A 15,419-nucleotide genomic window follows, 5' to 3' on the forward strand; every position below is an offset into this window, starting at 1 on the left:
TACCTCAGTTTCAGACGTCTCAGACAGACTTAGAGGGAATCCCTAATTGCTGAGTCCATTTAATTAATGGTTTCATTGAGGGTGTGAAAGAGGATCCCAGCGCTTCATTCTTCCCAGCATTATGACACAGATGATTGTTGCTGTTCAATTTTTCACTACTACTGTGCACAGAACTATAACATTTTTATCTGCAGACCCCAAGCTTAAAAATATCTGAGTGTCATCAGGATACAATAGACATCATAGACCTACCCTGCAAGCATACCCACCAGGGAAAACCAAAAGATACATAAGACAGGGTGTATCATTCAAATAGACCGCGTACAGAATGTGGTCCTCATTTAGAATCTGGAAGATTGGGTACTCCATCACAGTGCATTACATTTTAAGCCATTTGTAGTTTGGAAAATGCGATATCAGTCACAGCTCTAAATCAGGCCCATTGTTCTAGTTTAAATTCATGTACCTGAGCTTGTTGGTGTCGATTTGTCAAAATAATACAATAATGTGCTTCTTTTATTCTTAACTTAATGATATTTAGGGTTCCACTAAGGAAAGAAAAATCACTCAGGCAGATCCTTCGAGAACAAGGAAAGCTGAAAGACTTCCTGGAGAATCACAAGACAAATCCAGCTGGAAAATACTTTCCAGATTTTGCTGCACAAGTAACCAGTGAACCAATGATTAACTACCTGGATGTAAGTGTGCCACTTGTATGTTCATGTGTGTATTTGTGTGTTTTTGTGGTATTTGGATAGTGCAGACTTAGCTGAAAGTTAGTGGCGCACAGTACTGAGTCAAACGTAAAGCTTTAGTCAACTAAAAAGTAGATGGGGAGGGTGGTAATGTGAGCAGAGAAAACTTTTACTATGTCATGAAGTAGTATTTCTGTAAAGAGGTCCATCTCTAACTCTTTTCTAAAGTAGATCAGAGTTAGTGATCTCTTGGCGGATAAAGGGATGTCAGCCCAGATCCTGGATGAGCAGACCAAAGGCAAGATTTAGAGTTTGATGGATGGAGTTACTCGATCACAATCGTGACGGCTATCCCGGTAGCAGTATTACTATCCTATTATAACCTATGGGAATCGTAATACGGCAGATGGGATATCAGTCACACTTAGAGCAGAGTAGCCCATCGCCAAACTCTATCTCAGGCCCTAATATGTACCTGCAGTCAATTACTTGAACTCAGCAGATTTTGGCTGCCAATTTAGACAGCATATTCTAGACTCTTGTTGCCATGGATGTTCAATTAGGAATTCAAACAATATAAGTAGAAAGCCATCAATTGGTTTCTCACAGAGCCATGATAGCTGTAAGATTCCAACTGTCAAGTATCATACAGAGGCCGCAGCCCTTTCTACTGCTGAGATGTGTGATATTCACACAAAGACTCGTGTAATTCCAAGACAATTTCACAAAATTAAGTGTTCATAGAAAAATATTGTTTGCCAGTATTTGTTGCAAGAACTTTTCTCCTCAAGCAAGGCTCCTGCTGGTATCTTGCAAAACTGTTTTATGTGAGTTTTGCACTTGCTTAAAAAAGTTACATCAAATCACCTAATTTTAAGAAGCTTGCCAAAGGATAGAAAGTAAACACTGCAGTGCTCAAACTGCTGCTGTGTGAAGGAAGGGGAAGAAAATCAGAAACCAGAACAACTGGACAATGAATAAAAAGAAACACAGGTTTCACATGTTTGCTAAGGGAGGTAGAAGGAAAATATTTGAGCGGCACAGTCACCACAAGGTGGTGGGAAGAGCCTGAAATGACAAAGAATGCTGGTAAAGCAAGAGAAAGGGTTAAAATGCAGGGGGTGAAGGTCATCAGAGAGGAACAGATACAGAGGGTGACATAATGGGTTTATTAACAACCTACATTTTGTAGCACATAGCAAGTGTTACCACAGCAGCACTAGTCAAGTGCTACAAAATTATATTCACACGTATGGATGGAGAACTATATTTTTTCATCTGAGGATCTCCGCAAGGTACTAAAGTTCCTGCCAACATTACTGCATGCTTCGGTAGTAAATGTGTGAGGAACTGTGTGAGTGGTGGAAAAATGTGAAATTTCTCCTAGTAAATGGGAGGGGTTTCTGTAAATTTAAAGAGAGGTTTATGGAGGGACAAGCTAAAACAAACACACACCCACAAAAGAGTGACCGAACTGCTATTTCAAACTAAACTTCTAATGTAACCACACCCCAATAGGTGTTAAAACCCATGTGAACATAGTCCAGTCCAGCAATGGAGTAAGTCAAGCTCCACATATGACTACTCAAATGGGTTTCATTTATTCCCAAAGAAAGCAGGCTTTCTTTGATTTGATGTAAATCGTTTCAACTGTTTGCAAGAAACTAGCTTTTGAATAGTTCCTCGAGTTGGCATGAAGTGATTAACACTGGTAAAAAGTTAGATATATCTCTACTGCTGCTTTCCAGTTATGCTCTGATTGGCCCATTGACAGTGGGTGGGTGGATCCTGATTGGCTGGCCACAACTTGGAGGGTTTGCTGTGGCAACCATTACAGGAAACGCAGGTTACCTTGGGGGTTGGATGCATGCTCAACTTTGAATATGGTCAATAAAATATAAAAAGCCACTGAAAGAAAAGATTAAAGTCACATTATAGTTAGATCTTCAAATGAGATAAAGTGAATACCACTGAAATTTGCCAGTTATAGTTCAGTAAACTATGACTTGCGCCTCTGTAATGCACTGCCTTTGACCTCACATATTACATCACTCATGGCATGTTAAATTACACAATTCAGGACATCCCTGATGACATTCAAATTGCATTATCCATGATGTCGCTGTTCACATTACTCCATAAACTGTTACACCATTTTAAAAAGGAAAGTTATTTGTAATGCGCTGATAGTCATAAACATCTTAGAGTTGGGAGCAAGCAAGGTTGGGCATGCTGAAAGTCATATGGTGAACTATTTATGAACCAGTTTGGGGTGCAAGAAGTACTTCATGTTAAACTAGGTCAATATTGAGTTTATGTTTCAGAGCAAGTTATTGATTATAACCAAAGCTTTTTGCAAAACATCTGTGAGAAAACCCAAAGCTTCTGTTAGTAATGGATTATCCAGTGGTGGATGTCTGGGCATGTGCCCATGTTAAATAGTTGTAATACAGTGCTGCTCCAATCTATGGACTGACACATGCACACACAGTAACTCTATGGCGTATATAGGTAAGGGATCTCCAATATGTTTTTGTTAAGAGTTCCTTAGGTTCAATAAAAATCATTATGCACTTGTAATACAAATTAGAAGTGTAACAACACTGACCAATTTAGATGAGACTCCATTACTGTCCATGCATGATTACTAGCAGTGACCACTTCAGTGCATCAGGCAATGTCACACGCAATAATCTAAAGACATATTTTTAATATGTATGTTCAAGTTAAATGATTAAACTTTTTAAAACGTTTCCTATACTTTACCAAAGGGAGACTGCACAGTAGGCATGGAGGTCTCCGCATGGTGAAGTATAGGAAAAAATAAAAAAAAGTTAATTTAACTTGACAATACAAATTGAAATAGTTTTATATTATGTATTTTTATTTATAAATTATTTTCAAATGCAGAACACAATAAAAATACTGCAGTGCTATTTTCTTAAATCTCACATTAATGGCAATATATTAAATCAAACTTATTTTTTTTAAAGTTAAGTAAAAAAACGCTTACATATAGAAAAATATATTCTATTATGTATTAATAATTATTGAAAGTGATGTATAGAATGAATTACCTTAATTAGTTACATTTTAATAAATATCATTTGTGCATTCACTTTTAAATTCAAAACATGGTATTCAAATATTTTATAGTTACACAATAAATATGTATGAAGCATAAGTATAGTTTTAAAAATATATAAATGGTGATATGTTTAATTATTTTAAATATTTTATTTTTATTTCATATAGTGATTGTTAAGCCATGTGTGGTGCTAAATATGCTACTTCTTTTGTTTTAGTTATAACTTACTTTGGGATTTTATGAATAGCAAAAGTAGTAAATTTAATCAAAAATGTTAATTACTGAAAGAAGTGTGACTTACGTGAATCTGGCCCTGTGAATGCACCTTTAGCCATTTGGAACACTGAAGGTGCCCCCCCCAAATCCCACATATGTGTAGTGGGGGTGGAGCTATTTCTGAACATCCTGCCTTTCCTGACATATCAGCAGATTACATCAGCAGCTCATGGATGAATGTTGTGGTGTTTTTTCTCGTTTAGATATTTCAAATTTCCTCCCGCTGTATTCAGTGGTTATTCCAGGGCCTGTGGATGGAGACTGTGAGATTTTGAGATAGCTCAGAAGAATATGTGTTGGTGGTCACACCTCTAAACAGGTGTTATTCCACTGCGCAATTATGATACTGCAGATGTTTGATGCATTTTCCATTACTGCCTTCTTGTAAATAGGGGCTCTGTAGCAGCACTATTCTGTTCTTGAATAACTCCACCTTTACAAAATCTACATATTTTCATAATATCAGCTCCTCACACAGCAGTCATTCCTTCTGCTAAGCGGGTATTGACCCCCTGCAGCCAAAGCTCCCTGGTCTATCACAAGCCACTGACACCCAGAGAATACAGCTTCAGCTTGGATAGTTCAAACTAACAAATACCAATTATTTTGTAAAGGGTATCTAACAACGCCCTCTAAACAGTGTCTGAAGCGAGCTCCACTCTCAAGGAAACTTTAATTTATTTTTAATTTAATCTTGCCTGTCAGTGTTCGTGGGCAGAGGGAAGAATATGTTGGTGCTGTTCATCATGATATTTCAAATCTAACTCAAACTTATTTTCGGTTCTTCCATCTTCATCTTACAGAATTCATATTTTGGCACCATTTATATTGGAACCCCAGGTCAGGAGTTCACAGTGCTTTTTGACACAGGTTCATCAAATCTCTGGGTTCCTTCTGCCTCCTGCACCAGTTATGCTTGTGGTAAGTGCTTGGGGAATAAACAACGTATTCCATTATCTATCCTAAATTAATATTGGTTTATTTGTTCCTCAAAGTGCCCACCAGTTTTACATTTTATTGTAATGTGGAATTGAATAATCGTTATTAATATTTTATTCAATCAGAAATGGATGTGGGAGTAATGCAATTACTACAATGGAAAATATTAAACCTTTAAGTGCTGAAGGTTTTCCTACCATGCAGTTGAGCCTCTTTTAGAACAGGTCTGGAGACAGAATTTTTACCTATACTTTTTTTTTGTTATACAAAATAAGTGTTTTGCATTTGAATTTGAAGTGCATATATATATATTCACTTAAAAAAACAAAGGTTACAGGGACGTTATAGTTAGCTTTTGAATTTACTCTTTTGAATTTACTCACACAAAACCAGTTATAAAAGTTGACATGAGAGCTGTAATATTTGGAGTAATAAGCAGTGCATGGCGAGGGCATGGGTTATAGTTACCTTAGGCAGCGAATAGAGAAATTTAAAATAGAGTAGTTTTTAATAAATAAAACAAGACCAAAATGAAAAAAATCAGTCAGTAGAACCAGAGATATGTAGGTTTAAAGATTTCAGTGACAACAGCACAAAAAAAACACAAAGTGCCAACTGTGGATATCTGGTCAAGCCAGACCCAGACAAAGTCACAAGTGTGGTCTGACTACAGGGACCCAATCAGGCCAGCTAAACAAGAGCACCTTAAATCCTGGTTGCGGAGCATTGTGAGGTTCCGCTCAGAGGATGCGTCGCACAGCCAAGGCAATGCACTGGTTCGGAGGAGTGACGAGGATGTGATGTCCTGCATCGCCGTAGAGGAATTCATCAATGAGGACTTGTGATGCAAACTCCGACATCAAGGATACCTCGCTCAGTTGAGGTGATTCATCTGTTCCGAAGAGCTTTGAGGCTGTGAGACACTGATTTTCGGCAGACGCCTACAAGAATTTTGCAAAGAAGGACCTTCTTTGGAAAAATCTCACACAGGAGGTGGTTCCAATGCGAGCTTCGGGATCGATGCAGAGTCCTTGCATTGGGACAATTCTCATAGCAGAGGTGATATGTTAGTTCTGCTTAGGACTGCGTCACACAGCAGAGTAGATGCATCAGTGCTGCTTGGTCTACTGATGAGCTGGCAGTACACCTTCAGGCTCAGTTTCAAGGATCCAGGAGTGGGTTGGCACCACTTGGCAGAGAAGAACTCACGGATGGCTGGGTTTAGGATTGTTGAAGCCTTCTGTCCCTTAGGCTCTAATCAGAAGCCTAGTCAACCTGCCCTTGGAGTCACTTTGGGGCCCTGGGTTCAAAAGATGCAGCTCCAGTCCTTCTTACCCAGGCTAGAGGGCAGTAGGTCAGCACAGCATGGCAGCAGACCTTCAGAGGAACAGTCCAGCAAAGTGGCAGTCCACTCAGCAGCAGAACAGTCCTTTTACTGTCAGAGTATCCACTGGTCCAGAAGTGTACTGAGGAGGTGGTGTTGGAGGTTCAATATTTATACTCAGTTCTTCCTCTTGAAGTGTAAGAAGCCACTAGAGGTTTCCATTTGAAGTCCACAGGCATCCATCCATCCCTGTCCTGGCTCCTGACTGACTACAGGGAGTAGGCAGCCTGTTTTGTGGAGGAAATGCACAGCCTACGCAAGTATTAGTAGAGCAATGGTCAGCTCCACCCTTCCATAGGCCAGTGATCACCCATCAAGGCACACCTAAGCTCTCTATTGTCTGTGTTTGTCTAGAAGGAATACGCAAAGCCCAACTGTCAGCTACACCCAGTCATGAAGTGAGGCTACAGGCACTAAAAGGCTAGAGCAGGAAACTAACCAACTTTGTAAAGGTGTCATTTTCAAAACTATAAGTAAAATCCAACTTTACTGTCTGTAATAGATGATTTTCCATTACAATTCCAAAGACACCAAACATTAACTGGTAACCTATTTCCATTTGTAAGTTACTGCTTATTAAATGTAATAAGGCAACTCCAATGTTATATTGTGGGAGAGGTAGGTCATGCAGTAGTGAAAAAACAAATTGAAGAGGTTTTCACTACTGGGACATGTAAAGCTTAAAAGTACATGACCAACATTTTAAATACATTGCACACTGCCCAATGGCTGTCCAGGGTCTACACTACGGGTGACCTATATATACTAAAAAGGAATGTTTGGGCCTGACAAAAGGTTTATTTTGCTAGGTCAAATGGAATTTAAAACTGCACACACAGGCTGCAATACCAGGCCTGCAACAGGTTTACAGTGCTACTTAAGTAGTTGGAGCAATAAGTGCTGCAGTCCACATTTGTCAAAAGAACAGATGATGGATAGAATGCTGCACAATGCAAAAATTCACCCCCAGTCACAGAGATGTGGGTTTAATCCACTGTTTTGTGCCCATCACACCACCCCAGTTTGGACCCAGCCATATGCAAATCAGTCTTGACACTGCACCCCATGGGAACAGCCCAGCCCGAACTGCCAGGCCAGGTCCTCCCTGGGCTGGAAAGAAGCACCCTGGGACCGGTTTCAGGGTATCACCCCTTAATAACCAGGCTAGCTTCAATCCAGTGGTGTAGAGAGCATGGGACCACTGTCTGGGCATAGCCATCCCAGGCCTCATTTGTAGTATTTACTTTACTAGCCCTGGGTACATGTTGAACCACTTTACTAGGGATCTATAAATACGTTAAATGTCCAAATATGGGATAAATCAACGGCATTGTGTTTTAAGAGTGAGGACATGCACTTTAGCACTGGTTATCTAGAGTCCTAAGGCCAGCAAAAATGAGATCCGCAAAATTGGAGAAGGAATGCAAAAGGTTTGTATGAAGACCTCCCTTAAGGCTGATGGGTCTAACAAGCATCAAACAGAGGGATTTGAAAATTATACACTCATTTTGTATTACTCTTTTTATTCATTTTTCAATGCAGTACAGCAGCTCACAAGTTACACTGACTATATATCCGAACAATATTATATTATATTTATTAAGTCCTTACAGTTATTCGATGGGCCCCTAGGGGTTAGCTTCATAGAGTGTAATATCTGTATTTTCCTTTAGTCTCCTCCCATTGTCTCTGGGCTCTTCTCCCTCCCTCCAACAGACTGTTCCTAATGTGTATCTTGTTGTTTACCTTCTCCCTTTTCATGTGAAATTCACCGGTCCAGCCCTTAGTGCACTCCCCAGCCACCCCAAATGTGAACAAATGTGTTCAGACGTCCTCTCTCCTGGTATACTACCCTTCCCATGCATTCCATCATGCCCTTTATCCACATCTGTACTTCGTGTCTCTGTATTCCCCACCTTTTAGTGAGATCTCTCTTTGCTATTATGAATCTCAGTAAGTAGAACAATAACTGACGACTGCTGTGTGATTGATGCAACACTTGAAGTGGCCAAGGGTGTGTCCAGATGTGTGTTCCGTGTTCATTGGGCCACTGGAACCAAGCTGCACTCAACTCAAGAATCCCAATCAGGTTGAATCCTTGTGCTCCGGTTTAGAAAGAAGTTGGCGTGGCGACTTGGCCTGGTCTGTTCATACTGGGGGAGGACCAAGGCTGATTCACATGTGGCTGGGTCCTAATCTGAGGTGGCATAGTGGACAAAAGATTGATGGGTTGGAATGCTAAGCTGGGCGGTTGCCAGTGGTGAAACAAAGGGAAGCATCTCTTCCTTCACCTTCTGTCTGTTTGCTGCATTCACACATGCATCATCCTGAACTAACATTCAGCTTTGGACTAAAAGTAATCTTTAAATCTGAAGATTTTTTATGTATATCTTAATTGAGTGTACATATCAAATACCTCCTGGGGACAATCACCTATGCTTCAAGTGTTTATTACTTTTACTCAATAAAACTGTTATCCATTGTAAATTAAACCTAAAATATGCTTGTTTATTGACCAAATAATGATTAGAGGTCATATGAGTCCGTGGACTCTGTGAATAGATGCTTCAGGCCCCCAGGGTTCCGTGGGCAGCAGGTTAAGAACTGGTGCTCTATTCCAGAGATGTTGCAGTTGTGATTCCTACCTAGAACAGTGTGTTGCACCTGCAGATCCATCACCCTTTGTTCCCTGCCTCTACACCCCATTCCTATTCCTCACTGAGTATACATTCTATCACTCTCCGTCAGTCTATGACCATCCCAATATCTATTACCTCATTCCCTGCATCACCCTTTACTTATTTTACTCAATTACTCCCTCTAGCGTTCCCCCTCCCAAGCTCCTTCTTCTGGTCAGTTCCTTATCTGACACTACTGATGTAAATTAATCTCTCCCTTAATCTCCCTGTGCTTCACTCCATTCATCACTCCCTCTCTGCCCTGGATTAGATACACAAGCTCACACCCACACTTCTACTAAACCCTATTGCTATTACGTCCTCCTTCATTCCATCAAAGACTCATTTCCACAATCCCTCACTGGTCCATCTCTTACTACCCAAATCACTGCATGCCTCCACCTAATTCCATTGCTTTCTCTTAGCTTAATCCCTCTTTCAGTTATTCAGTATCACTATTACACACTACCTTCATAAATGTCTTACCACCATCCCCAATTATATACTCCCTTTCACCATCAGTCACTCCCTTCATAAATTTCTTACTACCATGCCCCATCACTCTCTTCTCTCTCTCCCTTTGTGAATGGCATACAATCATGCCCTGTCACTCTCTCACTCCCTTTCTGAATGTCTTACCACCATCCCTCATCTGTCACACTTCCTCATTATCAATGATTCTTTTCATAAATGTCTTACCACCTTCACCTAGCACTCACTCCTTTTCACCATCACTCACTCTCTGCATGAATGTCTTACCACCTTCACCTACCTAGCACTCACTCCCTCTCACTATAACTCACTTCCTTCATGAATGTGTTACCACCTTCACCTAGCACTCACTCCCTCTCACAATCACTCACTCTCTGCATGAATGTCTTACCACCTTCCTTTGCACTCACTCCCTCTCAGCAGTGCTCTCTTCCTTCATGAGTATCTTAACATTGTCCCTTAGCACTCACTCCCTCGCACTATCATTCACCTCGTTCATGAATGTATTACTACTATCTCCTATCTCTCACCCCTTCACCGATCCATTCATTGGTGTATTGATAGGACTAAAATCAATTCCTTCCGGATGAAGATGGGTTTACATGTACGCCAATTAAGCCTTTTTTTGGATTTTCTGCCAGTGGACAGTAATATTGGACTATCAGTGCACTAACGTTCTAAGATATCACAGCATCTTGAAGAGAAGCACATTTGCTTAAAAGACTGGCTGAAAGTCATCCTCCTGACAGGAAGCAAGTTGACCAGAATGTCGTTCTTTGACAGGAGACCATGGCCTCATGTTCCTCCAGCTTGGGATTAATAGTGTGGCACTAGGAAGGGAAGGGAGTACTAGAACAGGCAGGCTTTGGAGGCTGCAGTCAGAATCAACACCAAGACCTGCTGCTGATAAGCAGCTGATTTTGTATTTAATTTTGTTACTGGTTTATTGACCCTACAAAATATGTATCTGAGTCAGCATTGTGATCGTATTTTCCCTGCACCTCTCCCACTGCACGAATGTTCTCAGGGAAATGCTACCCTGTGTACAGCTCGACCAACCCACAAATGCGAGTATTTCTGCTTACTTACAACCGTGCAGACCACTTTACGATATATTCAATAATACGACCTACTAAACAAATACTTCAATACTTAATGAATTTTACTTAATGTCCTCACACCGAAAACTAATGATGGCTCTTTCATCCTGACTCTCTAGCTCTGAAAATGACTTCCAGTTCATTCTAGTTCAGCCTGGCCTGCATCAGTGCATTCATATTACTACAACATGATGTTTCTCTCATTGTTTCAGTGAACATTACCATTGAATAGGACTCTGTGCTTCTGGCCTTCAGGGTTGCCACTGCAGACAGTTGGCTGTGTTTCTTCTGTAGCCTTTTACTTATTTGTTTACATATTTTGTAAAGTGCTTTGTTGTGGTTGAAGTCATTGTTAAAGAGAAGTTCTTGAGCAACTTTCTTCCCTTCCTTAATAGAGGATAAACAATACCTATTGTGTATCTATAGTCATCTCAGCATTACTCGGGTATAGACTTTGTCTGAGGTCACTTTGTAATATCTATAACCCTGTCCTTGAGCAGTTGGTCAAGACAGGATGGGAACGAGCTAGCTTGTACAATCTAATTAACCATGCTTTTACTCAGGATCTCTGAGTCTCTGTATCTATGAAGGAAAACATGCTTCTAAATATTTGGGACTTTCACCCTTCTGTGCTTTGAAGTTTATACTATGTACCATTGGAAGCAAATTAAGTTCTTTGAGGTTTGTGAAATATGATCTGATTTTCTGTCTCTCTCTTGTGGGCTCCAGCGTAGACCATGGCCTGTCTCAGTACCACTTGAGCCCTTGTAAATAGTGTGGAGATGTGCATCAAGCAAAAGGTGGGTTTTTCTAAGTAGTATGCATCTGCTTTACATCATGCTAACTTTGGAGGTAGAGTCCTTAGAGCGGGTAAAGTTGGATCCCAGCGCATACCCCAAAGCGCAATCATTCAGGGTCTGCGAGTTCCTCTTGCTGCCTTCCCACATAACTTTTTGGGACCACTGTGCCCTCTATATTTGCTTCGGAGTTTCAGAGGAGCGTGTCCTACATTGGTTTGGGCCCATGTGTCTTTCCCCGCCCCCAATAATACACTCTGTATGTTCTAGCTTAATTATTTCAAACAGCAGACTTTTTAAATTTATATTGCCCTTATACAGGGTAGTTTTCCCATTATTTAACTAGTCGGCCTGGGCAGAGTTTGCAGAGTTCTGCTACGCGGAACTCTGCGAAGTGCAGAAAAAACTCTGCTGTTTGCACTAATTTTCAGCATGGGAATTTCTCCTGTCCTGTAAAATCAGGGCAAACGGCATCACGCGGAGCGCCAGGGGGCTCTAACTTCTTTCTGCCACTCAAGTAGATTTTCTACTCGAGCAGCAGCTTCCTCAACGCAAACTGTAGCTGTCTCATCGCAAGCAGTCGTGGCCTACTGCATCTGCTTGCAATCTGAAATCTCGTTCACACTCACCAACTTAGCGAATTCCCTCACTGGCACTCACCAACTTAATGTTGGCTAGCACGAGAAACAGAAGAAACTCCACTCCACGTCACTTTGTGGAGTTTTTTGGGAAAAATCTGCGAACTTCACTGGCAGAGCTGAATTCTTCCCCCACCCTTAGGGGGTCATTCCAACCCTGGCGGTCGGTGTTAAAGCAGCGGCCAACCCGCCAACAGGCAGGCAGTAAAAAAAATGGAATTCTGACCCTGGCGGGAACCGCCAACAGAGACCGCCACTTTAACACTCTGACCGCCACGGCGGGACAAACAAACAGCGCGGCGGTCACCGCCAACAGACAGGCGGGAGACAATGTACCGCCCACCCTATCACAACCCACCAATCCGCCACCTTTTCCGGGGCGGTAGCCCCGCCGATAAAAACACGGCGGAAACAGATATTACGAACGGAAAACGCTCACCTCTACACACTCCACGAGGAATCTGGACAGCATGGAACCCGAACTACACATCCTACCAGCTATTGTCTTCCTGCTCCTCTACCAGGAGCACGAACGCCGCCGCAGAAGACAACGGTGAGTACTGCACCTACGACACAGGGGAGAAGGGAGGCAAAAAATTACGGGGACACACATACGCGACACACCTACCCTCACCCTCACCCACAACTACATACACATCAATGCAGAGCAACAACTCAGAGTGACACCCCCAAACCCCCCGGAAGAATGCAAAGACACAAATAAATGATCCTGAAATTTGAAGTATATTGTACGGCTTAGTAAAAAAATATATCAAACATCTCTAACTATATATACATATGCAAATTGTCCAGTCCAAATTGGGTATCAGCCATTGTTCGTGGGCCAATGGGCCTAAACACATGGGCAAAGCCCACACACGATACCCGGCTCCAATGGAGAGAACACTGCAGGGGCATCAGATAGCAAAACTACAGGCACCTCAGGGGGAAGGGAAGGGGGGGCACCTCAGCCAGATGAGTCCACGACGCCAGATCCACGAGGGGCCTCCATGGCCACTGTTCAGTCCTGGGGAGTGCAAAGCCACAGTCTCACAAGTCTCTAAGTGGGTGGATTGCCCATTGTTCAATCCTGGGGAGTGCAAACCCACAGTCTCACAAGTCTCTACAGTGGGTGGGTTGCCCACTGTTCAATCCTGGGGAGTGCAAAGCCACAGTCTCACAAGTCTCTACAGTGGGTGGATTGCCCACTGTGCCATCCTGGGGAGTGCAAAGCCACAGTCTCACAAGTGGATTACAGACTCGACTGGTTCTGGAGGAGGCATGGTGCCCAGAGTGCTTCGTGCAGCCCTGCCCGACACAGATGCGGGCCTGCCCCTTCTGCCAATGGGCCAGCGGTGCTTGAGACGGCAGTGCCCAGCGGAACGGTGCTTGAGTTGACGGGCCCAGCGGAGCGGTGCTTGAGACGGCGGTGCCCACCGGAGCGGTTCTTGAGATGAAGGGCCCAGTTCAGCGGTGCTTGAGATGAAGGGCCCAGCGGAGCGGTGCTTGAGTTGAAGGGCCCAGCGGAGCGGTGCTTGAGACGGCGGTGCCCAGCGGAGCGGTGCTTGAGATGAAGGGCCCAGTTCAGCGGTGCTTGAGATGAAGGGCCCAGCGGAGCGGTGCTTGAGATGAAGGGCCCAGTTCAGCAGTGCTTGAGTTCAAGGGCCCAGCGGAGCGGTGCTTGAGATGAAGGGCCCCGTTCAGCGGTGCTTGAGTTGAAGGGCCCAGCGGAGCGGTGCTTGAGACGGCGGTGCCCTGTTCAGCGGTTCTTGACTTGAAGGGCCCTGTTCAGCGGTTCTTGACTTGAAGGGCCCTGTTCAGCGGTTCTTGAGATGGCGGTGCCCTGTTCAGCGGTGCTTGACTTGAAGGGCCCTGATCAGCGGTTCTTGAGATGGCGGTGCCCTGTTCAGCGGTTCTTGACTTGAAGGGCCCTGTTCAGCGGTGCTTGAGATGAAGGGCCCAGCGGAGCGGTGCTTGAGTTGAAGGGCCCAGCGGAGCGGTGCTTGAGACGGCGGTGCCCTGTTCAGCGGTTCTTGACTTGAAGGGCCCTGTTCAGCGGTTCTTGACTTGAAGGGCCCTGTTCAGCGGTTCTTGACTTGAAGGGCCCTGTTCAGCGGTTCTTGAGATGGCGGTGCCCTGTTCAGCGGTGCTTGACTTGAAGGGCCCTGTTCAGCGGTTCTTGAGATGGCGGTGCCCTGTTCAGCGGTTCTTGACTTGAAGGGCCCTGTTCAGCGGTGCTTGAGATGAAGGGCCCAGCGGAGCAGTGCTTGAGTTGAAGGGCCCAGCGGAGCGGTGCTTGAGACGGCGGTGCCCTGTTCAGCGGTTCTTGACTTGAAGGGCCCTGTTCAGCGGTGCTTGAGATGAAGGGCCCAACGGAGCGGTGCTTGAGGTGAAGGGCCCAGCGGAGCGGTGCTTGAGACGGCGGTGCCCTGTTCAGCGGTTCTTGACTTGAAGGGCCCTGTTCAGCGGTTCTTGACTTGAAGGGCCCTGTTCAGCGGTTCTTGACTTGAAGGGCCCTGTTCAGCGGTTCTTGAGATGGCAGTGCCCTGTTCAGCGGTGCTTGACATGAAGGGCCCTGTTCAGCGGTTCTTGAGATGGCGGTGCCCTGTTCAGCGGTGCTTGACTTGAAGGGCCCTGTTCAGCGGTGCTTGAGATGAAGGGCCCAGCGGAGCGGTGCTTGAGTTGAAGGGCCCAGCGGAGCGGTGCTTGAGACGGCGGTGCCCTGTTCAGCGGTTCTTGACTTGAAGGGCCCTGTTCAGCGGTTCTTGAGATGGCGGTGCCCTGTTCAGCGGTGCTTGACTTGAAGGGCCCTGTTCAGCGGTTCTTGAGATGGCGGTGCCCTGTTCAGCGGTGCTTGACTTGAAGGGCCCTGTTCAGCGGTTCTTGAGATGGCGGTGCCCTGTTCAGCGGTTCTTGACTTGAAGGGCCCTGTTCAGCGGTGCTTGAGATGAAGGGCCCAGCGGAGCAGTGCTTGAGTTGAAGGGCCCAGCGGAGCGGTGCTTGAGACGGCGGTGCCCTGTTCAGCGGTTCTTGACTTGAAGGGCCCTGTTCATCGGTTCTTGACTTGGAGGGCCCTGTTCAGCGGTTCTTGACTTGAAGGGCCCTGTTCAGCGGTTCTTGACTTGAAGGGCCCTGTTCAGCGGTTCTTGAGATGGCGGTGCCCTGTTCAGCGGTGCTTGACCTGAAGGGCCCTGTTGAGCGGTTCTTGAGATGGCGGTGCCCTGTTGAGCGGTTCTTGACTTGAAGGGCCCTGTTCAGCGGTGCTTGAGATGAAGGGCCCAGCGGAGCGGTGCTTGAGTTGAAGGGCCCAGAGGAGCGGTGCTTGAGACGGC

At 44.5% G+C, this 15,419-nt stretch overlaps 1 protein-coding gene across 1 annotated transcript in view; it reads left to right on the plus strand.

Moving 5' to 3' along the window:
• Positions 1-530: 530 nt before the first annotated feature.
• The window catches only part of LOC138249013 (pepsin A-like), a 69,707-nt gene continuing 54,818 nt past the window's right edge, over positions 531-15,419 (plus strand). The window contains exons 1-2 of the mRNA XM_069203070.1: positions 531-698; positions 4,863-4,980. Of these exons, the coding sequence (XP_069059171.1) occupies positions 531-698; positions 4,863-4,980 (286 nt within the window). The remainder of the gene's footprint in view (positions 699-4,862; positions 4,981-15,419) is intronic.

This window comes from Pleurodeles waltl, chromosome 8 (genome assembly GCF_031143425.1).
Source record: "Pleurodeles waltl isolate 20211129_DDA chromosome 8, aPleWal1.hap1.20221129, whole genome shotgun sequence".
In the NCBI taxonomy this organism is placed as follows: Eukaryota; Metazoa; Chordata; class Amphibia; order Caudata; family Salamandridae; genus Pleurodeles; species Pleurodeles waltl.